Source organism: Dasypus novemcinctus, chromosome 13 (genome assembly GCF_030445035.2).
Source record: "Dasypus novemcinctus isolate mDasNov1 chromosome 13, mDasNov1.1.hap2, whole genome shotgun sequence".
Classification (NCBI taxonomy): Eukaryota; Metazoa; Chordata; class Mammalia; order Cingulata; family Dasypodidae; genus Dasypus; species Dasypus novemcinctus.
In genome coordinates this window covers 45,528,101-45,551,944 of record NC_080685.1, presented here as the reverse complement: position 1 = coordinate 45,551,944, position 23,844 = coordinate 45,528,101, and the positions used below count along the sequence as shown (strand labels likewise).

General features: G+C 42.2%; 1 protein-coding gene across 2 annotated transcripts in view; it reads right to left on the bottom strand.

Annotated features, from left to right (window-relative positions):
- MPZL1 (myelin protein zero like 1) overlaps window positions 1–10,998 on the bottom strand; it is a 74,348-nt gene extending 63,350 nt beyond the window's left edge. Inside the window, exon 1 of one of the 2 annotated variants that reach the window (XM_058310075.2) lies at window positions 10,733–10,998. In XM_058310075.2, coding sequence (XP_058166058.1) covers window positions 10,733–10,823 — 91 coding nt within the window. In that variant the 5' untranslated portion in view covers window positions 10,824–10,998. The remainder of the gene's footprint in view (window positions 1–10,732) is intronic. The other variant, XM_058310076.2, reaches the window with a different exon arrangement.
- Window positions 10,999–23,844: the final 12,846 nt, after the last annotated feature.

Sequence of the window (23,844 nt, the reverse complement as noted above, 5' to 3'; positions counted from 1 at the left end):
TAAATTAAGGTTAAGTAGTGTGAGGAAAAGGAAGGATTCCAGGACAATGCCTATGTTTTTGGGTCAGATGACTGAGAGAAAGGCAAATGGGACAGTAGGAAACAATGAAAACAATGGCCAGTGGAGTGGAGGTAGAGGCAGAGTTTCTAGAGGAGAGATACTGAAGTTGAGTTTTAAACATAGAAAGTTCGAGATGCATCTGAACATGCAAATGGATATGTTCAGGAGGTAAGAATCTAAAGCTCAGAACACTGGGATAGATTGGGAATTACCATTTATTCAATGAGTATTTATTGAATGCCATTATCTGCCAGATATAAATTATAGTAAAAAGAACAAAAATGGATGAGATCACCAAAGGTCTGCATGCGGCAAGCAGAACCCACCTAAGGAATATCAACATTGGGGCATGGGGCAAGGGGCATAGGGTATGGGGTATCGGCAGAGAGAAACACTCAGTGCAGACACAAAAGATAAATAGGAATCAGGAATAATGTCACAAAGGGAAAGGAAGGGAAAGGAAGTAAGACCAAGGCAGCCAACAATGTCAAGGAAGCAAAGAGGTCAGTTGGTTTAGCGGATGGCCTTTATCAAAGTGTCAGATAAGTAATAGGAAGCAGAAGTCAGACTGTGCTGAGCTGAGATGTGAATGGGAAGCGCTAACATAGAGACAACAAAGAATAGAATTGTTTAGGATCAGGGAAATCAATAATTTGAGATCTTTGTTTATTTCTTATAACTCATTACTGTACAACTAGTAAAACCACTATAAAATAAGAAAGTAATTTGATAGAAGAGCCTTAAGTGGCAAGCCATTAGTTTTATACACCAAAATATTTAAAAACTAAAATGTATTTCGTAGTTTTTAGTATCTATCTACACAAGTAGACAAAAATTTCAGAAATAAAATACAGTCCAGGCCCACATTTCTTACTGAAAACCTTGGGGCCTGGTATATTTCAAAACATAGAATTTTTTCAGTTTAGAAAATTAATACAGGAAGCGAACTTGGCCCGGTGGATAGGCCATCCGTTTACCACATGGGAGGTCTGCGGTTCAAACCCTGGGCCTCATTGACCCGTATGGAGCTGGCCCACGCGCTGTGCTGATGCGTGCAAGGAGTGCCGTGCCACGCAGGGGTGCCCCACGTAGGGGAGCCCCATGTGCAAGGAGTGCGCCCCGTAAGGAGAGTCACCCAGCGCGAAAGAAAGTTCAGCCTGCCCAAGAATGGCGCTGCACACACGGAGAGCTGATGCAGCAAGATGACGCAACAAAAAGAAACACAGATTCCCATGTCGCTGACAACAACAGAAGCGGACAAAAGAAGAACACGCAGCAAATGGACACAGAGAACAGACAACTGGGGCGGGGGGTGGGGAGGAAAGGGGAGAGAAACAAATAAAAAATAAATCTTTAAAAAAAAAAAAGAAAATTAATACAGGAAGCAGATGTGGCTCAAATGATAGAGCATCTGCCTGCCATATAGAAGGTCCAGGGTTCAAACCCAGGGCCTCCTGGCCCGTGCAGTGAGCTGGCCCATGTACAGTGCTGCCACGCACAAGGAATGCCGTGGAGGGGACGTGTCCCTCACATAGGAGAGCCCCACAAGCAAGGAGTGTGCCCTGCAAGGAGAGCTGCCCTGCAGGAAAAAAGTGCAGCCTGCTCAGAAGTGGCGCTGCACACACGGAGAGCTGACGCAGCAAGATGATGCAACAAAAAGAGACACAGATTCCCGGTGCTGCCGGGAATGCAAGTGGACACAGAACACCCAGCAAATGAACACAAGAGAGCAGACAATGGGAGGTAAGGGGAGAGAAATAAATAAAATAAATCTTTAAAAAAAGAGAGAGAGAAGAAAATTAATATAGGGCATACACTATATACTATATAACAGTCCCAGCAGGGTGCACAACAGCATCCCATAATCAGATACATTAATATTTCTGTGGTGAAACATATGACTAGTCATACCAAGTGGGGTCATGACTGAAAATATCTCTAAAGTTCAGGCCAAATTTTGCAGCCAGAAGAGTTTGTGTCAAACTTGGAGGAAAACATGTGGTTTTTGGAGCTTTTAGGACAGTGGAATTGTAGATGAAGGATTGTGGGCCTATAATTTGAAATGAGAATGAGAAATTGTTCCCTCAGCATTTTCTGGTCTGAATACGTATTACAGAACCTCCTTACAAATCAGCATTGCCTCCGTTTATTATTAATACATTCACTAATTTCTCTAGTGTGAAAAATTTAGCAAGCCTCATTCAGGTTCTCCTAAACTTGCAGTTGCTGAAAAAAGAAAAAAGTTAAATTCCTAACAGCTGAAAGTGATCAAGACTCAAGCGTAGAGGCTCAAAGTTCCCCCAGTTAACAGACTAGAGCTGGGCCTACAAAACAGCAAGGCTACAGACAGCAAGGCTACAAAAACTCTGCCACTGGGGCGGCAGGGAAGTGCGTGAGTGCGGGAGTCTCTAGTTGGATGGCCTCAGCCTATTTGGACATCCTGCAGGGCAAGCCTGCCAAGAGCCTAATTGCAGAAGGATCTCTGCAGCCTCCAGGGAAAAACTCATCCCAAGGTTCAATCCACGTGGAATGCCTCCCAATGATGGACAAGGAAGCATTCTGAGCTCAGTGTGGTGTCAGACACCCAGGAGAATGGATTCAGGCTGTGTCCTAGAGGAAAGGAGCAGAGTGAGAGTGAGAGCCTACAAGAACCACGCCCTCAGAACTCTCTGAGGGGCACCCGGTTGGTGTGAATATACTTTGTATGGTTAGTAAGGATGGTGTCAGCATGGCAGCTTGGTTCCTCCACAGCAAGGCAACAGCATCCAGGCAGGAGGAATCTTGGCACAAGGACCCCACAAAGAGGAGGAAACTGGTGGGCACCCCAGGACAATTAAAAGGACTTTCTGGAAACACTTGGGACATCCCAGATGCCACCCAAAAAATGGCTATAGACTTTGGAGAAGAAATTCTATAATATAGCAAAGTGGTTGCAAATACATGCTTTGGAATTTGAATTCCAACTTTACCACGTATTAGCTAAATGACCTTGGATGTGTGACATGACCTTAGTTTTCTCATCTGTAAAATAAAAAAATAAATAAATGTTGCACTGAGTTATAAGGAGTAAACAAGATAATGTATATAAATTATACAGCACAACTTGGTACCTAGGAAGCATTCAATAAATGAGGGCAGAGCCAAAGAAATAATGTGAACTTAAATGTATGTCCAAATATCTAAAGGCTAAGAAAAGGGAGGTAGACCCAGGTGAAAAAAAAACAAAACAAAAGAAACAAAAGAAGAATGAAAAAAATTCTCTCCTCCTAAACTCATTCACTCTTTCTCTCTACTCTTCTTAGCCATCTAGGAAATTTCGAATATTTGCACTAACACAATTTTTCTTTAAGTAACCTGAGTCCTTTACTCATGTTTCTTAATCCTCAGCAATATCCTTTGGAGGAAGGTACACAGCAATTATAACCTGGACTTGACTGGAGAGTAGATAATATACTAACTGACCCAGGGACACATAAGTTCTCATTAGCTTCTCACTGATGCTAAACCTACAATATAGCACCTCATTATTCTTAATCTTTTCAAGTGTTATCCAGTGTTTTCTGGAAGATGTGCACAATTATGTTAAATTTACACAGATCCACACTGTGGTGTTCTTTAATATTTAGAGTACAAAGAATACATTTCCCTGAATACAGATGACAGTAACATAGTGAGTATAGCTAACACTGATGATATACAAATATGATTGTGTCTAAAAGGGGTAGTCTGTGGACGTAAATGCCAATTGAAAGTAAACTAGAGAATACCTAGGGTATATGTAACATAGTGAATTCAGTAGTGGATGAAGATTGTGATTAACAGTATACATACAAGAATGCTCTTCTTTTACAAAATGCTAAGAATATGGTGATACATGGGAAAATTACAACTAATGTACCTTATGGACACTAGTTAACAGTAATACTGCAATATTTTGCAGCAAGGGCAAGAAGATACTATTTCTATACTAAGGGACAACAATAGGGGGGATATGGGGGTATGGGATTTTTCCTTTTGGAGTAATGAAAACGTCTAAAATTGACTGAGGTGCTGACAACACAACTCTGTGATGAACATCTAGAAAAGCATGGGACTGTATAACAAAAGCATGGGAATCCAGTGGTGGATGATAGACTATGGTTAAGAGGACAACTACAAGAATGTTTTTTCCTGCACGATAACAAATAGATAATACTAATATAGGGTGTTAATAATTCGGTGGGTTGGAGGGAAAATATACCAAATGTGAGACATGGGCTATAGTTAGTAGTAATATTTTGATGATGGTATTGCATAGTTTACAGCAAATATTTCTCAACGATGCCAGGTATTGGTGGTGGGGAGATGTATGGGAGCAGTCTATGATAATATGCATGTTTGTTTTGAAAATTCACAAATTTTACTATACATTTATTATTTATGTATACTTCAATAAAATTTTATTTTAAAAAAGAACACATTTCCCAGTTTTGATAGACACATTTTTTTAAATGATTTTAAGTTGCACATCATAAACACCCCAGATTCCAAGGTCAAAAATTAGAGCACCAGTACAGAAAATGTCCTTTGCAAATTCAACAAAGTTTGTTCAGTTGTTCACAGCATGATACTATCAAAGCTGAAGTCATGGGTTTCATTCTATGGAGCAATCTTATCTGCAATCACAAATACTTTAGGGTGAGCAAAAACAAACTGCATTTCTACCCTGGTTGGTAAAATCTAAGAACTGGGTACAACATATCACCATTGTTAGAAAACTATTTAATAGGTCAGAGACATCACTAGGTATCACAATTCCTAAATAGACTGAGTTTAGAAGGGAAAAAAAAAAAGAATAAATGACTGAAGGGGAATTTATCAATGAAATCATCCATTCTAAGATAAAGGCCTAATGGTACCAAGGGAAAATTATAAATGAATAAAAAAATTATAGGAGACACATGCACTTTAAAAGATAATGGATAAAATAAAAGATAATGGATAAAAATAGAGGGACTTAAGGGCAAATATATAAAGGTCCCTGGAGACAAATAAAATTTCTCAATTTAGGCAATATGAACGGTCACAAAGTCACTGACCTCTGCCTTCTTATAGCAGCCAAAATTCCAAGGATGTTGATCTAGATACAAGGGCACTGCTAATGTCATGCACTTGGCAAAGTATGAGTGGAAAAGGAAGAATGGAATATCACTCAAGATATATGAAGGCTTCCTATCTCTGCAGTCTTAGGGACCAAGGCTCAGAGCGATCTGATAGTTGAGACCTCAGGAGATGTGTCTAGTTCTTCTAATAATTAAATTCCCTTTGATGGGAACCAAAGACCAAACTAATCTATAATGAATTCTATTCCAAAGCAAACCATTTTATGCTCCCTTTAAAAATGCTATCAGTGGTCTTTGAGAGTGTGTGGGATTTAGCATGTTTCCACAGTTTAGGTACCTGTGAGAGTCATGTCCTACACAGAGAATTCAAAACCTCAGATAAAAGATACAACAAATAAAAAACACTCTGGCTGTAGTTAGAAGGCTATAAGAATTAAGGGGAGGGAAGCGGACTTGGTCCAGTGGTTAGGGCATCCGTCTACCACATGGGAGGTCCACGGTTCAAAACCCCGGGCCTCCCTGACCCATGTGGAGCTGGCCCATGCGCAGTGCTGATGCCCGCAAGGAGTGCCCTGCCATGCAGGGGTGTCCCCGCGTAGGGGAGCCCCACATGCAAGGTGCGTGCCCCCGTAAGGAGAGCCGCCCAGAGCAAAAGAAAGTGCAACCCACCCAAGAATGGCGCCACACACACGGAGGGCTGACACAACAAGATGACACAACAAAAAGAAACACAGATTCCCGTGCCGCGGACAAAAAAGAACACACAGCAAATAAGACACAGAACAAACAACTGGGGCAGGGGGAGGGGAGAGAAATAAATAAATCTTTAAAAAAAAAAGTAAACTACAAATGTTAATTTAATTCATTCCTTACATCTCTAAAGAAATATGAAATAGTACGTAAAGAGTGAAAATAACCAGATCAGGTATGAAATCATACTTGGAAAAAATATTCCTCCTTTCAAGGAATTTGAGTACCAGGGTAATTCTAACTATATACTACTTGCCAGGCTATCCTAACTGTATACTGCAAACTACTCACAAACTGCTGTTGAGACATGCCTATGCTTCATTGCCATTTAACAAATATTTATTAGCACCGTTTGTATCCCAAACACTCTGCTAAGCACTAGGAATATTTCTATAAACAAGACAGACAAAATCTCTGTCCTAATTCTAGTAAAGGAAAAAAAGAGAAGAAAAAACCAAATAGTTAGAAATGACAATAATATAAAAAAAGAGCCACCAAATAGTAACTACGCTGGGCAATTCTGGGGAAAGAGCATACCAGGTGGCAGGATCAGCAAGTACAAAGTCCCTGAGGTAGAAATGAGTTTCAAAGAGCGGAAAAATGGCAGTGTGACTCAAACAGAGAGCAAGGGGGCGAGTGTCACAAGCTGAAGTCACTAGGCAGGCAGAAATTGGATGATACTGGGCTTTCTAGGCCATAAGCAGAAGTTCAAGTAGAAGTTTCATTCTGAACATGATGGGATGCCATTAAGGTTTTTAAACATTCATGTGCCGTTATGTTAGGAATGGATTAAAAAGAAGCAAGAGGGGCAAAAAGGAGACCAGCTGGGAGGCTACTGCAGTAATATGGCAAGAAATGATGGTGATGAAGTAAAATGCCTTCAGTGGAGACCGGAAAAAAGTAGATGAATTCCAGATGTATTTGGAAGATGGGAGAACTGATTGAATGTAAGGGATGAAGAGGACAGAATAAAGGGTGGATCTTAGTTTTGGGGCTGAGCAATTAGGCAGATGGCAGTGTCATTTTGAAATGGGTGGTACAAAATACTGAGATTTATTTGTCATATACGCATTATACATGGCTATTCTTCATGTGTTTCACATGGTGTGTGGTCCTTTCTGTCTAAGGGTTACCAAAGATCATCCAATATTCAAATCCAGTGAATCTTTCTCTTACTTAACGTCTCGTCATTGACCCTTTTTTTAAAGATTTATTTATTTCTCCACCATTCCCCCCACTGTCTGCTCTCGGTGTCCATTCGCTGTGTGTTCTTCTGTGTCTGCTCGTATTCTCATTAGGCAGCTCCAGGAACCAATTCTGGCACCCGTCAAAGTGGAAGAGAGGCGATCATGCTCTTGCACCACCTCAGCTCCCTGATCTGCTGTGTCTCTTATTGTCTCTCCTCTGTGTCTCTTTCTGTTGTGTCATCTTGCTGCTCCAGCTCTCCACATGGGCCAGCACTCCTGCACAGGCAGCACTCCTGCATGGGCGGCACTCTGCATGGACCAGCACTCCACGTGGGCCAGCTCACCACACGGGCCAGCTTGCCTTCACCCGGAGGCCCTGGGTAATGAACCCTGAACCTCCTATATTGTAGACAGGGGAAGCGGAAGTGGCTCAACTGATAGAGGGTCCATCGACCATATGGAGGGTCCAGGTTTGATCCCCAGGGCCTTCTGACCCATGTGGTAAGCTGACATACACACAGTGCTGCAGCATGCAAGTGCCATGCCAATGGAGGGGTACCCTGGCGTAGGGGAGCCCCATGCGCAAGGAGTGCGCCCTGCAAGGAGAGTTGTACCACGTGAAAAATGCGCAGCCTGCTGAGGAGTGGCCGTGCACACACGGAGAGCTGATGCAGCAAGATGACGCCAAAAAAAGAGACACAGTTCCCAGTTCCGCCAGATAATGCAAGCAGACACAGAAGAACACACAGCAAATGCTCACAGAGAACAGACAATGGGGGGGAAGGGGAGAGAAATAAATAAAAATAAATCTTAAAAATAAGGCAGACAGCAACCCAACTGCTTGAGCCACATCCCGCTTTCCTCTTCACTGACACTTCAGCCATTTCTTCTTCCTTAAAACTTTATCCTCTGCTAGCATCCAAGACACCAAACTCTCTTAGTTCTCCTACTCATTGTTGCTCCTTCTCAGGGCGTTCCCTGTATCCCAGGGCTCTCTCTACCCTCTACTAATTTCTTCAAAATACTTTTCCTTGAGACCTCTTCCAATCAATCTACGGCTTTCGCTACTGTCCACATGAAGCCTCCCAAATCTGTATTTCTCACAAGAGCCTTCTCCTCACCTCCAAAGCCATCCATCCAACTCTTACCTGCCCATCTCCATTTGGCTATCTCATCAGCATCTCAAACTCAACATATCCAAAATTAACTTAATCATTCTCATCCCCCATCTCTCCTATCCCCATCCCACATTCTTCATCTATGAAAAGCCCTCTCTTCCCAAAATGCTCAGTTTCCCAGGCCCAAAACCTTGGGATCATCTTAAAGGCTTCCCCTTTCAAGCCAGCATCAAATGAGTTTCTAAGCACTGTCAAATTTACTTTCAAAATAACTCATGACTAGGTACTCTCTTCATATCCCTCTGCTTTAACTTAGGTATTCATCATCTTCCCCTGGACTTTTATAATAGCCCTCAGTTTCCTGCATCTTCACTGACACCACTCTAACTTACCCTTCACACTGCAATATACAGAGAAACCCTCCGTTGGCTTCCCATAGCCATTAGAATAAAATCCAGCATTAAGAGTAGCAAACAAGGCCCTTTGTGAGCTAGTACCTCCTGCTGACTCTCCTGCCTCAACTCCCACCATCCCCCTTACATACTCCAACCTCCCACCACACTGATCTACCCACAGGCTCATCCATGTCACTAAGGCTCTGTATATACCATTTCCTTCCTTTTGGCCTGCCTAGCCAGTTTCTACTTAGCTTAAACATCCCCTCCTCCCGCAGCTTTCCCAGAACTTTGGTCTGAGATAACACCCCACCTTCAAGAACCCACAGCACACCTTTATCAAAATATTTCTTGCACTTATTACACTGTGTTTCTCCCACTGAACTGTAGGGCAGGGACTGTCCTCCCTAGAAGAGTTGTGTTTAACACTTAAAGGGTGTTTATTAAATGTTTGCTGAATAACTTGTCTGGATCGAATTCAAGAAGGCTTTCTGTAAAAGATGAACTCTCATGGACAGTATCCATGACCAGGAAAAGGCAGCTTGGCAAGAAGAAACATTTGCTAGTCATCTAAAATTAACCCAAAAAATCAGCAGCTGACTTTGTCACATCAGCATGCATCTTTCATGACTAAAAAGCTAGGTATGCCTGAGGTGTATGTGGCTATTATTCTGGCGATCTTATCTTTACTTGTTACTACCTTTCAGTATATTTTTTCAGTTTTACTACCTTTAATATCCTGAGTTTAATTAAGACCACCGTGACTGCTTTGTCCTCAGTTGCAATGCTTGACCTCTCGTCCATAATAATTCTGTCTGAAGCACACAAGATTTCTGATAAACCTTAGTTTTAGGCTATTTCCTACTTGTTCACACCAACACAAATATGACTACCACCACCAAAAAAAAAAAAAAAAGCACACTCAGCCTATTTTTTTCCTCAGAAGAGACATCTATACAGATTATATTGTGTCTTATATATATAAAATGCACCTTCATCTGTCAGCCTCTGAGGGCGGTTACATTTATACTTTATTGCTCCTGGAATCATTTGTTAAATGAATGTTGGTGACTCAACAGAACTTCACCTACTTTCCCTGGCTCCAAAGATTACATTAAGTACTTCTCCAAACTCTTTACATGAAAGAGATTACTGAGTAAACGCTGGCATTCACATAATGTGATGTAATTGACATTTTGAAAAACAAAAGGAATGAAAAAGGCTACATGGTTTCTTAGCGGTTGGCCCTCTTGATAACCATTACTTAACCAAATTCGGAGACAGCAACAAGTACTTAGCTTTGAACAACAAAACAAAAAGTCCTGTGGCAGACACCACTTCGAATGTCCATAAAACAACTCATTCAATAAGCTTGAGTCATGGAATTGGCAAGAAAAAAAATGTGCTTTTTAATGCTCCATATCTTGTGCAACTATCGTGACTATGCCTGGAATTACTACGCATTTGACCAAATTCTTTCAAAGCAGGTCATATCTCAGTGGCAATCCCAGCTCTTTGCATTGAAACTCAGATGTAATGTAAATTTCTTCATGGCACTCTGCAAATCACAAACACTAATGAATCTCCAGGACCCTCCCATCACCAAGGCTTGAAAAATGAATTTAAGAGAATTGGAAACAAAATTGGCAAGGTAAAACAAAGCACGTGCTTAAAACAGGAAAACAACAGCCAACAAAGGCCCTACAAATGAAAAACCTACAACCTTCTGCCACCTCCCAAAGGTGGAGAACCCTGCCTTCCCGAGCCGGAACCCGGGGAAGGCCTGGGGGAGACCCAGAGTTACCTAGAGAAGGCAGGGGACGCAGGTGGAGCGTAATGCATCTGCCCCTGCCGGGTTCTTTCCCCCCGACGACCCTCCCAGGAAGAACTAAGGTAGGGAATTCTCCCCTCCTTCTCCACATTCCCGGATCCAGGAAGGAGAAGAAAGAGGTTCCCCGCCCGCTCGGTTCGCTCTGCCCCAGGGCGCGCAGGCCGCGCCCCCTCCCCACCTCGGCGCCCGCCGCGCGCGCAGGGCCCCTGACGGCCCCGGAGGGTGTGCGTGCGGAGCCCAGCGAGCCCCCCGCGGCTCCCGCCCCGGCCCCGGCCCCAGCATCACTCACGCAGCCCGAGCGCGGCCGCCAGCACCGACCACAGCCAGCGCCTGTGGTCTGGGGCTGCAATCACTGTCCCGGCTCCAGCGGGCACTGCCATCGTCCTCCCGCCGCAGCCGCCGCTGCGCCCCTGGGCCCCGGACCCGACTGCAGCTGGCTCGGCTCGGGGCCGGAGGCTCAGGGATCGCCGCCCCCGGGACCGTATCGCACCGCACGCTGCGCCCCAGCTCCGGCGCCCAGGCGCGGCCCGCCAGCCCTCGGCCCAGCGCCAGCCCCGCGCGCACCCCAGCGTCCGCTCATTGGTCTGCTCCGCGCCTTTCGACGGACGCGATTGGAAGGCACGGACTGTCCGTCACTCCCTCTCCTCAGCGGGGCCCCGCCTCCTCGGTCCCACCCAGGCGTCTCCAGCCCCGCGTCGCAGACCGGTCCCGGCTGCCAGGGCTGCGGCCGCGCGCCCTCGGCCTGGCTGCGTGGCTGCCCGCCCCTGGGCCCCCGCCGGCGCGGCCGCCCCGCCCGCAGAGTTTCCCCCGCCTCTCCCGACGTCCAAATCCCACCGTTCTCGTTACCGTCGCTCCTCGCCGCGGGTCTTCACCGGGTACTGTCCTTGCCTATTTCAGCTCCTCTCGGTTCCTCCGGGCCTCACCTAAATAAAACGAAACAGTTCATTAAAATAAAATGTTTAAAAAGAAGGGTAAGATGGGGAAAGACTTCTGATGCAGTCGTCCAAACAGGGCTCATCGCCCCCTTCCCCTCTCCCCAAGGCCTGTCCCTTGCTCGTACTGGGTAATTTATGTCTTGCAGTTTGAGAAATCTACCAGCATAAAAAGGAGTCTGCACCCTGCTCTAGCCACTCTCCTCTTAGGAGCTCCCTTTGTGCTTAAGGCAGGGGTGGGGACTTGGAGCTCTTTCCTACTACCTGGAACACAATTGAACGTGCTTTAAAGGCTCCGCATCCTGAATTCTGAAGGATCCGGGTCCAGTCGGCTGTCCCTGCTCCACTTCATCACCTTGGCCCAGAAAGTGACTGCCCCGGGATGACTGCCCAACAAATATGTGAAGTGTTGGGTGTTTGGAAGCATCTTTATGAGAACGAGCCTGCAAAAGGGATAGATCGAGAAACAGGAGCACAGGAAAGATGGGGATGAAGGAAGGAAGGGAAAGAGCCAGGCTGGAGGCTGATACCTCCACGTCTCAGACACTTAGGACTTTGCAGGGGAAGGTTACAGCCAGAGACCCCAAACTCTCTCACTTCAAGTTTTCGTCTAAATGTAATTCCTACAACATCCTCTCTGATTCTTGCTGTCTTAGCGTACTAGTCTTGTAGTAAAGCAAAATCATAATAATTACTTTAACATTAATGAGAGAAAACTGAAAAAGGCATAACAGAACCATTTTGCCCTATTTCTTGTGCCAAAAGGCTTATGAAGTGAATGCGGGATGTCATAGGCAGTTGGAAAGAATACAGATGCATTAATTAACTGCTATGCATCGGAGATGTGGAACACCTAGACTTCACTCTCAAGAGCTTGTAGCTGACCGCTGTAGACAAACAAGTACTCAAAAAAATTTTTAAATGCTTGAGTAAAGGAAAAACCCAAGACCAACAGGGACAGTAGTTCTCAAAAAGACACATGTAGTTTTTAAAAGCTGCTTCGTCGATTGTAATATACCCCGGTGCACATGAACACACACATACCTCACCCTTCTGAGACCATGGCCCACGTGTCTGGAAGGGATTCCCAGGGGATATAATACTTGAGATGGGCTTTAAAGGATGAGTAAACATTCACCAGAGAGAAACAGGAAAACCAGATGTAGAGAAACAGGAAAACACTTGCCAGATGCAAGAAATAATGAGTAAATACTGCGTGGCTTGGAATTTCTGGGTAGTGAGGGGAAAGAGTGGGAGGAGAGGATGCTAGAAAAGTAGGCTGTGGTTAGATTTGGAAAATTCTTGAGTTGTCATTATTTTGTAGACAGTGGGGAATGTTGAAGACGCGTGACAAGTTTGGATCTGCATTTTTAAAAGATAACCATTGCAACAGATAAGGCAAGAGTGAGAGGTGCATGGCATAAGGTATTGGCAGTGGGGCCAGAGAGCAAGCGAAGGATTTGAGAGACATTTGAGAACAGAATGACATTGCTAGGTACAATTTAGATGGAAGGAGAATCAAGAGAGAAGAGTCAAGACAGAGATGTGACTTCCAGCTTCTAGCCTGAATGGGAAATGATGCTATCGGTTAACCAAGACTGAAAATCCAGGGAGAGAAATTGGTTTGTGAGGGAAGCTGAAGAGCTGGACCTTGGACATGGCTTGAAGTACTGGGGGACACCATGTAGCTGAGCAAGAGGCAGTCGGTTTCTAGATTCAAAGCCCTGGGAAGCAAATGAAAGAGCTAATGTGAAATCTGAACCTGCATTGGAGGCAAAGTGGTTCCACTATAAACAATATCAAACAATTAGTCTTGAGTGAATGGATGGGATGTAGAGGAACATTGACTTTCTGAGGCATAGTTTCTAGGATCAGAGGGCAAGTGTGTCAGAGCACTCGTTGCCGTCAGGCCTTCCCAGGAACTCCTGGCTGCTCCGCAGGCCTGGCTGCTCCTGGGTCCTGCGCACCAGCTCTCCTTTCTTCCCTGGCTCCCAGCCCCATCCAGGGTCTTCTCCTCCAGTCCCCCATAGCCTGTGTTCAGCCCCTGAAGTCAGGGAAACCAGACCGAGAGAACAGTCAAGTGCACCTTGAGCATGAGGTATTTTCCAGGGTTTTAACCTCTCAGAGCTTAAATATCTAGAAGAACTCAGATATTTCCATAACTTCCACAACCCCTTAAAGCTAGTGGGATGAACTTCCCATGTACACCCTTTAGAAACCTCTCCTCAGCTCCTTATTGCCTGCAATACAAAACCCAGACCCCCTTGGCGTGGTATGCTCATCCCTGCTGACGGTTTCTGCTTGGCTCCTGCCTTGTGCCCTTCATCCCGGGCTGCGGCTGGACAATCCAAACCCGCCTTCAGTTCCCCTAATGTGGTAGGCTTTGTCACACCTGCGTGGCTCTGTCAAGCTGTTTCCTCTACACCCTGGTTGGACAATACCGATTCATCTTCTTTTTCAGAGCTCAGATCTGCAGAAAGTTTTCCTGCAGTCCCTAATATCTCCCGATATTGCCCTGTGTAGAATTGACCACTTTTGCCCTTGTGCAACTCTGCATCCATGCCAATTTCGGTCAAAGCATCCTCGGGTTTAATAACAGGACCCACTTCTCAGTGCCTGTGCGCATGCGGGAGATAGTAATATATTAGGTGCCACCCATGCTAAATGCCTGGTACATGGTTTAGTCTTGAGTAAACCGTTGCCTGTTACAGCAACACTTTCTTGCAATTATCTGCTTAATTGTCTGTTTCCCATTAGAAGATCGTGTCCCCTGAGGGACACAAGGGACTTGACAACCATTTATTTGTTTTCCCAGCACCTAAGTCAGAGCCTGGCACATAGTTGATGCTCATCTCCTATCACGCTCATCTTTGGTTCCTCCCCTAAGGCTTATTATCTCTGGAACACTTCTGTGGACGGCTCTTCCTTAGGACATCCACATAACACATCCCCTCATCCCCTTCAAGCCTTTGCTCATATGTTACCTTCTCAATGAGTCCTATCCTGACCCCCCATTCCACGGCAAACTCTTCCTAGACCAGGGTTTCATAACCTTTTTGTCCCACGGGACCCTTTGCCAGTGCAGGTGAAAACCACGCACCCTTTACTAAGTCCATACTATACTGTGTATTATTTAATAAATATATCACGCCCACACCAACACGTTCCTGAAAGAATAATGCTTTTTTCTGAATTTCAAGTCAAACTCACTGGTCCCTTGTTAAGAACCCATGTCCCTAAACCATTTATTCTATCACTTTGTTTATTGTTTATTATCTGTCTCCTTCCACTAGAATGTATGCTTCACAAAGGCAGGGTTGTTTTTATTTTTTTCTCTTTTGTTCACAGACTCAGCACCTTGTACACAGTGGTACTCAATATTTGTTGACTGAATGGATGAATAAATGTTTATTGAACTGATGAATCTAGAGAAGCTACAAAGTCAAAAGATCATGCAAGATTGTTGAAGCCAGAGTTATTATGCTGTGGTATCTGGTCCTTCTGGAGAGATAGTAAACGGGAAAAACCCTTGGATGTGCAATGACAATTTTAGCCTATCAGCTCAACGAACCTCTTCTGCAGACACCCCTTCTTCCTCCTGGAAACTCCTCTTTTGAGGTCAAGCAATCAAGACAATGTAGAGTGTACCGAATACTTTCAGGCAGGTCCAACAGGTCCTTTTCAATGAGGTGTTGCCTCTGAAAAAATGGGCACCTGGGGGAGAATTTTCCTCACGGGGTCGATAATAAGGAAAAGCCAGAGAGGCCCAAAGAGCATGAACAGAATTGCACAAAGAAAATAGGTGCTGGGAAGTGTGTCGGCAGAGAGATGGCAGGGCATTAAGATGGAACTAATCTGGGTGAAGATTGTAACCTTGAAGGAAGAGGTTATGTCTTCCAGAGAAGGAAAAGTCCCTGCGTCCTTCACTAAAAACTGCCAATGTGTTTATCAGTAAGTTATGTAGATGCAGTCTGACAAGTAATTTTTGCCCATTATTATTACAAATATAAAAATGAGTCTCACATGCAGGGGCCTGTCGGATAATATTTATATGTGCACAAGCCCTCTGGCCTCACAGACTTCCTTTGGTAACTTTCTCCTCAGCTTCCTGTTCCATGCAGTACATAGTAAATGCCGTGGAAACATCTCAGGCTTTATGTTTTTTTCTTAATAGAGATAAAATAAGGGCACTCAGGAGCAGACAGTGCTGGCAAATATATATGGGCAGAATTTTCTAGGGCCGGAATTAATGGGAGAAGTAGGAAGAGAGGGACAGGCACCAAAATTCCATCCAGGTCTTTGTGATTATGGTAGAATCCTCCTCTACCTCTTGTATGCGCCCTGGCATTCCCTCCCTCTGAACCACAGCAATTTAAATCCAGCCCAGCTCTATTTCTGTAAACACTAGGGTCTTGACTGGGGCAGTCCTGTTCTCTATACCATAAGGTTAAAATAGTTGTAGCTGTTTAGTTGATAAACAAAAGTGCCAAGCTTATTTTGAAACAAAAATGAAACCTGGGACTGTGACTGAGAGTTAAGAATTAATAATTATGGTTACTGAAACACTATCTATAGATGCTTTTTCTTTACTGTGCCAGTATATTAAGAATAACCAAAAATTAATACCTAAAACTACTGAAACTCCCTAGACTGACCTTACCCTTGCTTATGGTGATTTCAAAACGAGGCTCACCCTTATGTATGCCCTGCGTGTCTAGGCTTCTGGCTTCTGGTGTTGGAGCTGGAACAGGTCTAAGGAATACAGATTAGAGTCCCACCTGGAGACCCCTTGCCATTCAAAGAGGGCAGCGTACAGCTTTAGGAGACCTCACCATTGGGCCTGGGCTAAAAGAAAATACTGGAATTGGTTTTAGTCATCCGAGGTCTGTCTGAAAGTCAAAATGGGAACTAGACAGAGTGCTGAAGTATAAAGGAAAAACGTTGTCCTCCAGATTGTATTTTAAAGCACTGGGAACAATTTGGTTATAAGCCAACACTAAAAGGAATGAAATTTTTGTGCAAAACCACATGGCCACAGTGCAAATTAGCGAATGATCAGAAATAGCCTTCAAAGAGAGCTCTTGAATATAATGTTATTTTACAGTTAAACTTTATTTTGTGAGAGAATGAAAAAATGAAATGAAGTCCTATATACAATCTACATATATACAATCTTTTGTATTTGTGTCAGGAAAAGAATTTGTAGAATTATGATTTGAACTAGGAAGTTTTATATTTCTGTTTCTTTTTGTGTGTGTGTCTAACTTTCTATTTGTGTCTAACTTGTTTATTCAATGTGTATTTTCACGCCTCTGGATGGCAATACCAAATTAACAAATGAAAATTCATAAGAGAGCTCTATTAAAATTACTAAAATATTAAGCGCATATCTTTTTGTAAATGAGTATTCCTGGAGTCCCCAAAATTAGAAAAGCAAAGCATCTGGTGCGCCTTTAAATTTACAAGCTAAAATATTCAGTCCTTGGCCAATTTTGCAGGATGAGTAATGAGAATCATACAGACATTTGACTAGGGAAGCTATTGGAAGAAGCAGGGAAGGGGGAGTTTTTCTCCTAGTCTCCTTGACCTACCCTGCCCCCAGGGCCTTCTTCTAAACTTGACTGAATTCAAGGTTCTCATTAAAACACTTTGAGGGTGCGAGGGGGGAAGGGTTAGGTGCAGTAAGATGGAGAGATGTTAGTTTAGCTTACAACTGTCTTCTAGGAATGGAAATTAAGAATGATAGGGACTGAAGGACTGTTACAGAATAAACTTTGGTTTTGCGTAGTTTGTCCTGTAATTCCCCGATTTAAAAAATTTTTAACAGCCTTGGGATGAGAATAATCAATAATTCCATTGCCCAATTTTAGTAAGTATAGAAAAAGTCCTTGAAAGCTACAAAAAGTTTTTTCTAAATTGTGATTGAAACAAATTAAACCATTATATTCTCCAGAGCCTGATAGTCACTATGCTTTTGAGGTTGTTCATAACTAGAATAGTATGGAAACAAAGAGGTTCTAAAATATGGAAGAAAAGGAAGAGACATTTCTTATGTAAATTATCAGTTTCAATTTTATTCTATTTGAGTGTAATCTTTCTAGGTTATACTGATACTAATAAAAGAAATTAGCATTATATTTAATAGAGCTTTAAGATATGAACATTTAAAGTGATTAATGAAACTAAATTCTTATTTTTACAAGCTTTCCTTTTCTTAATACCAGGGCAGGGAATTGAAGCCAGGGCCTCATATATAGGAAACCAGCATTCAATCACTTGAGCCAAACCTGCCTTTCTGAAGCTGCTATTTTCTAAGATATATGAAAGCAGTTCAAAGATCTTTTTCGTAAAGTATGAAGTATGCAGTTGTGTAAAGCGTGCATAATATGCTTTGTTGAAGAGAATGTAGTTCTGTCCTAAAGTGAAATGGCAAGTTTTTTTTTTTTTCCGCAGAACAGAATGAAGGATATAAAATGAGACTTAAACGGACATGGAAAGTAGTAAAAGATTGTGGAAGTGATTTATATTTGTCTAGTCAGTACAGACTAAAATTTGATAAGCTTATTTAAGGGTGTGTGTTTTTATCCTAAGATAAAAAGGCTGTTTTTCCTGAGGGCAGGAATATGTAGGACAAGACCTAATGGATAGGAAAAGTTGTAAAGGGTTTAAAAAGGTAAATTTCATTTGTTGCTGACTGTAATTTAATACGTTTATTTAAACGTGAACATTTGTCTGAAGGTGAAGTAACTGGTTTAAATAGTCATAAAAGATTATAGGAAGTCGAAGGTTGTAGTGATATGGGCTATGGGTGGGGGCTGTGCATCTCTTCATGAATAACCTGGGCTGTGTGTATCAGAGAATAAAAACGGCAGCCCCACCTTTCCCACCCATGTAGGAAATTTGTAAAGTCTGTAGAAGCATTTTCTAAACCTAGGGATTTCAATGTAAACGACTAAATCCTAGAAGCCACTATTGAGTAGAATCTGTGAGTTGCTACTGATAACAGAAAGTAACGTCATAGCAGAGAAACCTGTTAGGCACTACTTTAGTCTCTTATGATCAATGCTAACTAGGATTTGTTTGCCAAAGGTACTGAAGCAGAATTAAATTTTGATTTTTCCTTTGTTAAAGTAACAGTTTTCTTAAGTTGTTTGTCTGTTTTGAATGAAAGGATATAAAAGTCCTTTTGAAATAATCGATATATAAAGGACAAAGAATCTGTCTTATCAGAATGGCTTCTTGGACTTCACGTTGGCCTTACCGTATCCTTAATAGTTAAAAAAAAAAAAAAAAACAGAGTCATTGTTGTTTTGGAAGTTAACTCTTTTCCTTACTAGTTTACTAATTTATTTGCCACTGTGATAAATAGAGGCCTGTTAAACATGATATTCAAACCTGACAACTCTTAATATTCTAATAAAAACCCTTTAGGAGATCTCTAATTTCAAACTGTTACAAAACATTTGTTCATTCACCTTATAAGAAGTGAGGTGCTAAAATATATACAATTACGAAATATTGTTTAACAGACACTTAGGGCAGCTTTTTATAAAGAAAGTTGCTAGAGTAAGACCAAAATTGATGTCATCACTGAAATTAACATTTTCAGTATGTTTGTATTTTAAATTCACAGCAGAAAAGTATATCCCAAAACTGGAAACTCATAGTACTTGTGTAAACTGTGGAAGATTTTTATTTATTTATTTTTTAAAGGTTTATTTCTTTGTTTATTCATTTAACATATGATTTACATGAGAAGTGTTTGGAAAGTATTGTAAAATTAAAGAAATTTTCTAATCCTCAGTTAAATCTGTATAAGCAAAATGTTACTTATAGGTTATTTATATATTTAGGGATTGTATAAAATTCTTGAAGACTTCAAGTTCTCACTTTCCATATTCTATCCTAATACTGATCTACATAATGGTACTGTTGGTGGTAGTTTTAGTTATGCTTTGAAGAATATGATATGCTATGGAAACAACCAAAATCCCTTATCTTTTACACAGTTCTGCTCTGATGCTTCTCTAAAAGACCATGCAGTCAGCTCATTTTCAACAAGAAGGGGGACCTTAATGGAAAAGCAAGGCAGGCAGGTCTATAAATTGTGTTTTCCCTGCTGATTAACGTAATCTTGGGAAGTGGACTTGGCCCAGTGGTCAGGGCGTCAGTCTACCACGTGGGAGGCCGGTAGTTCAAACCCCGGGCCTCCTTGACCCATGTGGTGCTGGCCCATCATCAGTGCTGATGGGCACAAGGAGTGCTGTGCCACGCAGGCGTGTCCCGGCGTAGGGGAGCCCCACGCGCAAGGAGTGCACCCCGTAAACCTCCCACAGGGAGAGCTGACAGAACGAGATGAAGCAACCAAAAGAAACACAGATTCCTGTGCCGCTGACAACAACAGAAGTGGATAAAGAAGAAGACTCAGCAAATAGAGACACACAGAACAGACAACTGGGGCAGGGGTGGTGGGGAAGGGGAAAGAAAGAAATAAACAAATCTTAAAAAAAAAAAAAACCACATAAACTTAGCACAAATGTAAAAATAAAATGAAACAAAATTTCTACTCTGGTCTATAGTTACTGATCTCTAGAAACAGTTTTATTTAAAATAACTCATAAGGAAATTAGGGTCTAGACTATAAGCTCTTGCAGCAGTCACATTTATTCCTGGGCTCTGATCTCTACTTGTTATTGCTAAATCCTGAGATGCTTTATTTTTTGTGTATAACCTAATAGCTCCCTAGAATTTTTAAGTGCCTGTATAACATCTGGAACTCAGAGCTAGTCAGTCACCTCTAAAAGTGCTGAAGAGGCAGCATTAATTCTAAAAGACCACCCCAAATTAAAAAGTTAAAGAAAAATCAGGTTTCTATTAAAAAGTGAATAAAACTGATAATGGATCTAACTGACTAGAGTAGATCAAAATATGAGATAAATGGAATAAAAATACTTCATGCACAATGTTTTATGGCCTTAGCTAACAATGATAAACAACAATGTTAATGTCTGGACATGGAGTAATGTTAGTTAGCAAGGGTTGGTTCAGGTAAAAAGCCAGAGGAAGGAAAGCAGCCCTTTTGATGAAGTGCTGGACTCGCTCCTAAACCCCTCTGCTCCCCCACCTCCTTGTGAGGGTGTCCCGGGTGGCGGAGAAGGCTCAAAATACCAAGAGGTTTGGAGTGCCCGAAGAATAAAGCACCAAGTATGCGCGTGAGGGGACCCGCAGCACGCGCAGCTGAAGCATGGGAAGTCAAGGTGAGACTGCGGAACACTCCACCACGTCTGAAAGAGCGTTCAGCCGGAGGGGAAGTAGAGCCGCAGCTACGTAAAAGATAACCTTCTATTGCATTCCACTAGAAAGGGAATCGGGGAAACGTCAAGAATGTCCCATCCTTTCTGGGCAAGCTTGTACATGAGCGCCAAGGAGTTGCTAGGAGTTCTAAGCCAAACTTTTGAAAACAGTACTCCACCAGTGGCTTGTCTGAACAAATCCAATAATAGTCAAAGGGTGGCCAGTTTGCCTAAAGACTGTGACAGACACTTGTGATCAAGAACCTGAAGGTTACCTTGGGACAACCCACAGTGCTCTTCACTCCTCAGATTAACTTAACTTCACTGAAATGGTCAAAGCGTCAAGAAAGTTCAAATACTTGCTAGGTTTTGTGGACACGGTCACCAGAGGGGTAGAGAAGTCTTCCCTTGCTGGCCAGGAAAAGCTCAAGAAGTAGTCTGAGTTTTGCTTAAATCATTCCCTCCCTCTGAACCACAGCAATTTAAATCCAAACCCAGCTTGGTTTTGGTTTCTGCAAACATCAGGGTCTTGACTGGGGCAGTCCTGTCCTCCAAAACCTAATGTTAAAATAGTTTTAGTTGCTTAGTTGATAAACAAAAGTGCCCAGCTTGTGAAGGAAAAACAAAGCCTGAAATTATAAGCAAGAGTTAAGAGTTAACAAGTGATTATGATTACTGAAACATTATATACAGATGCTTTTTCTTACTTTTCCTGTGTATTGAGACTATCAAGAAGTTAATACCTAAATTACTGAACCTCCCTGGACTGACCTTACCCTTTGTTTATGGTGTTTCAGAACCAGGCTCATCCTTGCGTATACTTACCATTGTGACGGCAACCACTCCACCCTCCCCTGTTTGAATCCATAAAAACTCCTGCTCCCCCTTGTTTGGGGAAGGCAGATTTGAGACACCCCTGTCTCCTGTCCTTCTGCCAGACGTTTCTCTCCTGACTGTTCGGGTGTGGACTCCACTGCATCTGCTCCAGGCAAGAACCCAGAGGGACCCTTGTGGGGTTTCCTTCACCTCTTCATCTTTAAGATCAGTTGCCAGAGGGAAATATGAACTCAGTGATCTGTGCATGATAATAGCAAGACATTCCAGGTACAATGAGAATTTGTTAAGGATGAACAAATAGAGACAAAGTTGAATCCCCGCCACCGCCACCGGGAGAAAGACTTACCTGAAGCCAAATCAGCTTCATTAACATTTCTATGGAAAGAATATCTCAATCCAGAAGGGTTTAATCTTTGCTAGAAATTTTGGAAAGTCTGGCCATTGGAGTTCTTGGACACAGAGACACCAAGTTGGGGAAACAAAGTAAATATATCTCAGTAACGTTGTTTTTTTTTTTTAAAAAAAAGAATAAATGGAACTTTCCAGGCCCCACCACTTACCATAAAAGAATAAAGGAGTCCTTAAGAGGAAGGTGTTACTTGTTATAGAAACTTGCACTAGACTTCTTCATTTACCATGGCCAGAATAAAATGTTCCTCAAGATTCTGTCTCCTTTTGCCCTGCAAACGTGCTCATAAGGACCTAATTCCAGGAAGAATGTGCGCTGGAGAGGAGTCACAGGCATTCCTCCCACTGAGAAAGGGATATTTCCCACTCTAAATTAGTAAATTGATACTGAGTTTTGTTGACTTCAGTCTTCCTGCACAGTTACTGTGAGGGCAAATGAGATACGCTGGTGGAGCCTGCAGAGTAAAAGACAAACTCATTTTCAATCACAAGAGAGAAGCAGGAGTAAGGAAAAAAACCTAACATGATAATAACCATAGTACATTCGTGTGGGGGAGGACAGCACAGAGGCCTCTTAATAACTTGTGGAGAATGAGAATTTTCAGCATACAAAGTGGTTACAATATTTTACCTAACAAGTTGCATTTCTTTCTAGGAAGGAATATAAATTTCATAAGTGTCCAGGGCATTATTTTTTTTTCCAGTTAGGTTTTGATGACTAGGCTATCCTGGTAGTTAGAGCTCATTAACATTTTAAAAGATATTCTTGTCCTCCCTGCCTTGAGCGCTAAGAAGAACTGAAGACTCAAGTTAGGGCAGTTTCAAATAAAACAAAGAAGGGCTGAGACTGACTGTTAGGAATCAAAACTATAATTTACTGGTGTCAAACCGTAGGAAGAAAGCCGACAGTTCAATGTCTGGCACCTTATCCTTGCTAAACGTTTGTTAAATAAATGAGCAATCGAACGAAATAATGATCAATGAATGAATGAATGAAAAGCATAGCAGGAAATGAAATAAATGAATGGGTTTGTTTACGACAGACATCCTGTTTACTCAAGTTGTTTCCTAACTGAGTGGATATTTGCTAGGGTGACAATTCACAACTGATTGTCCAAGTACCAAAATTTTTATTGCTAAGGAATTTGGAACACATTGCAGTCATTCAGCAATTATTCATTAGGTACCAGCTTTGTTAATATAAACCTAGGTGTTAAATATTTAAGAATTTAAAATATAGTAAAGAAGCCATGGTTTCTTTATCTAATCAATGAAGTTGGAACAATTGGATGCAATTATGCAATTCATTGTAAATTATATAGTAGAAATAAGTACTGGTATTGGTGTCCTGGCCTCCAAGAAATTAGAATTACGGGAGACAAGACAGCAAACCAGTTATATACCAAATATAATTTTTTAAAATGTTTATTTTGGTAACATATAAACAATATGAAGTTTTACATTTTAACCACTTGCAAGTATACAATTCTGTGATATTAACTGCACTCACACTGTTGTGCTACCATCACCACCATCCACTACATAAACTTTTCCATCACCCCAGGCAGAATCTCTGTACCCATTAAAAATTAATCCCCCCTTTTTCCACCCCTGGTAAACCATAATCTACTTTCTGTATCTATATATTTGCATATATTAGTTATTTCATATAAGTGGAAACATGAATATTTGTCCTTTGGTGTCTGGCTTATTTCACTCAACATAAGGTCTTTAAGGGTCATTCCTTTTCACAGCTGAATAATATTCCCTCATGAGTGTATAACACATTTTATTTATCTATTCATTCGTTATTGGATACTTGGATTGCTTCCACTTTTTGGCTATTGTGACTAATGTTGCTATGAACATTGGTGTACAGGTGTCTGTTTGAGTCCCTGCTTTCAATTTTTTGGGGTATATTCCTAGACGTG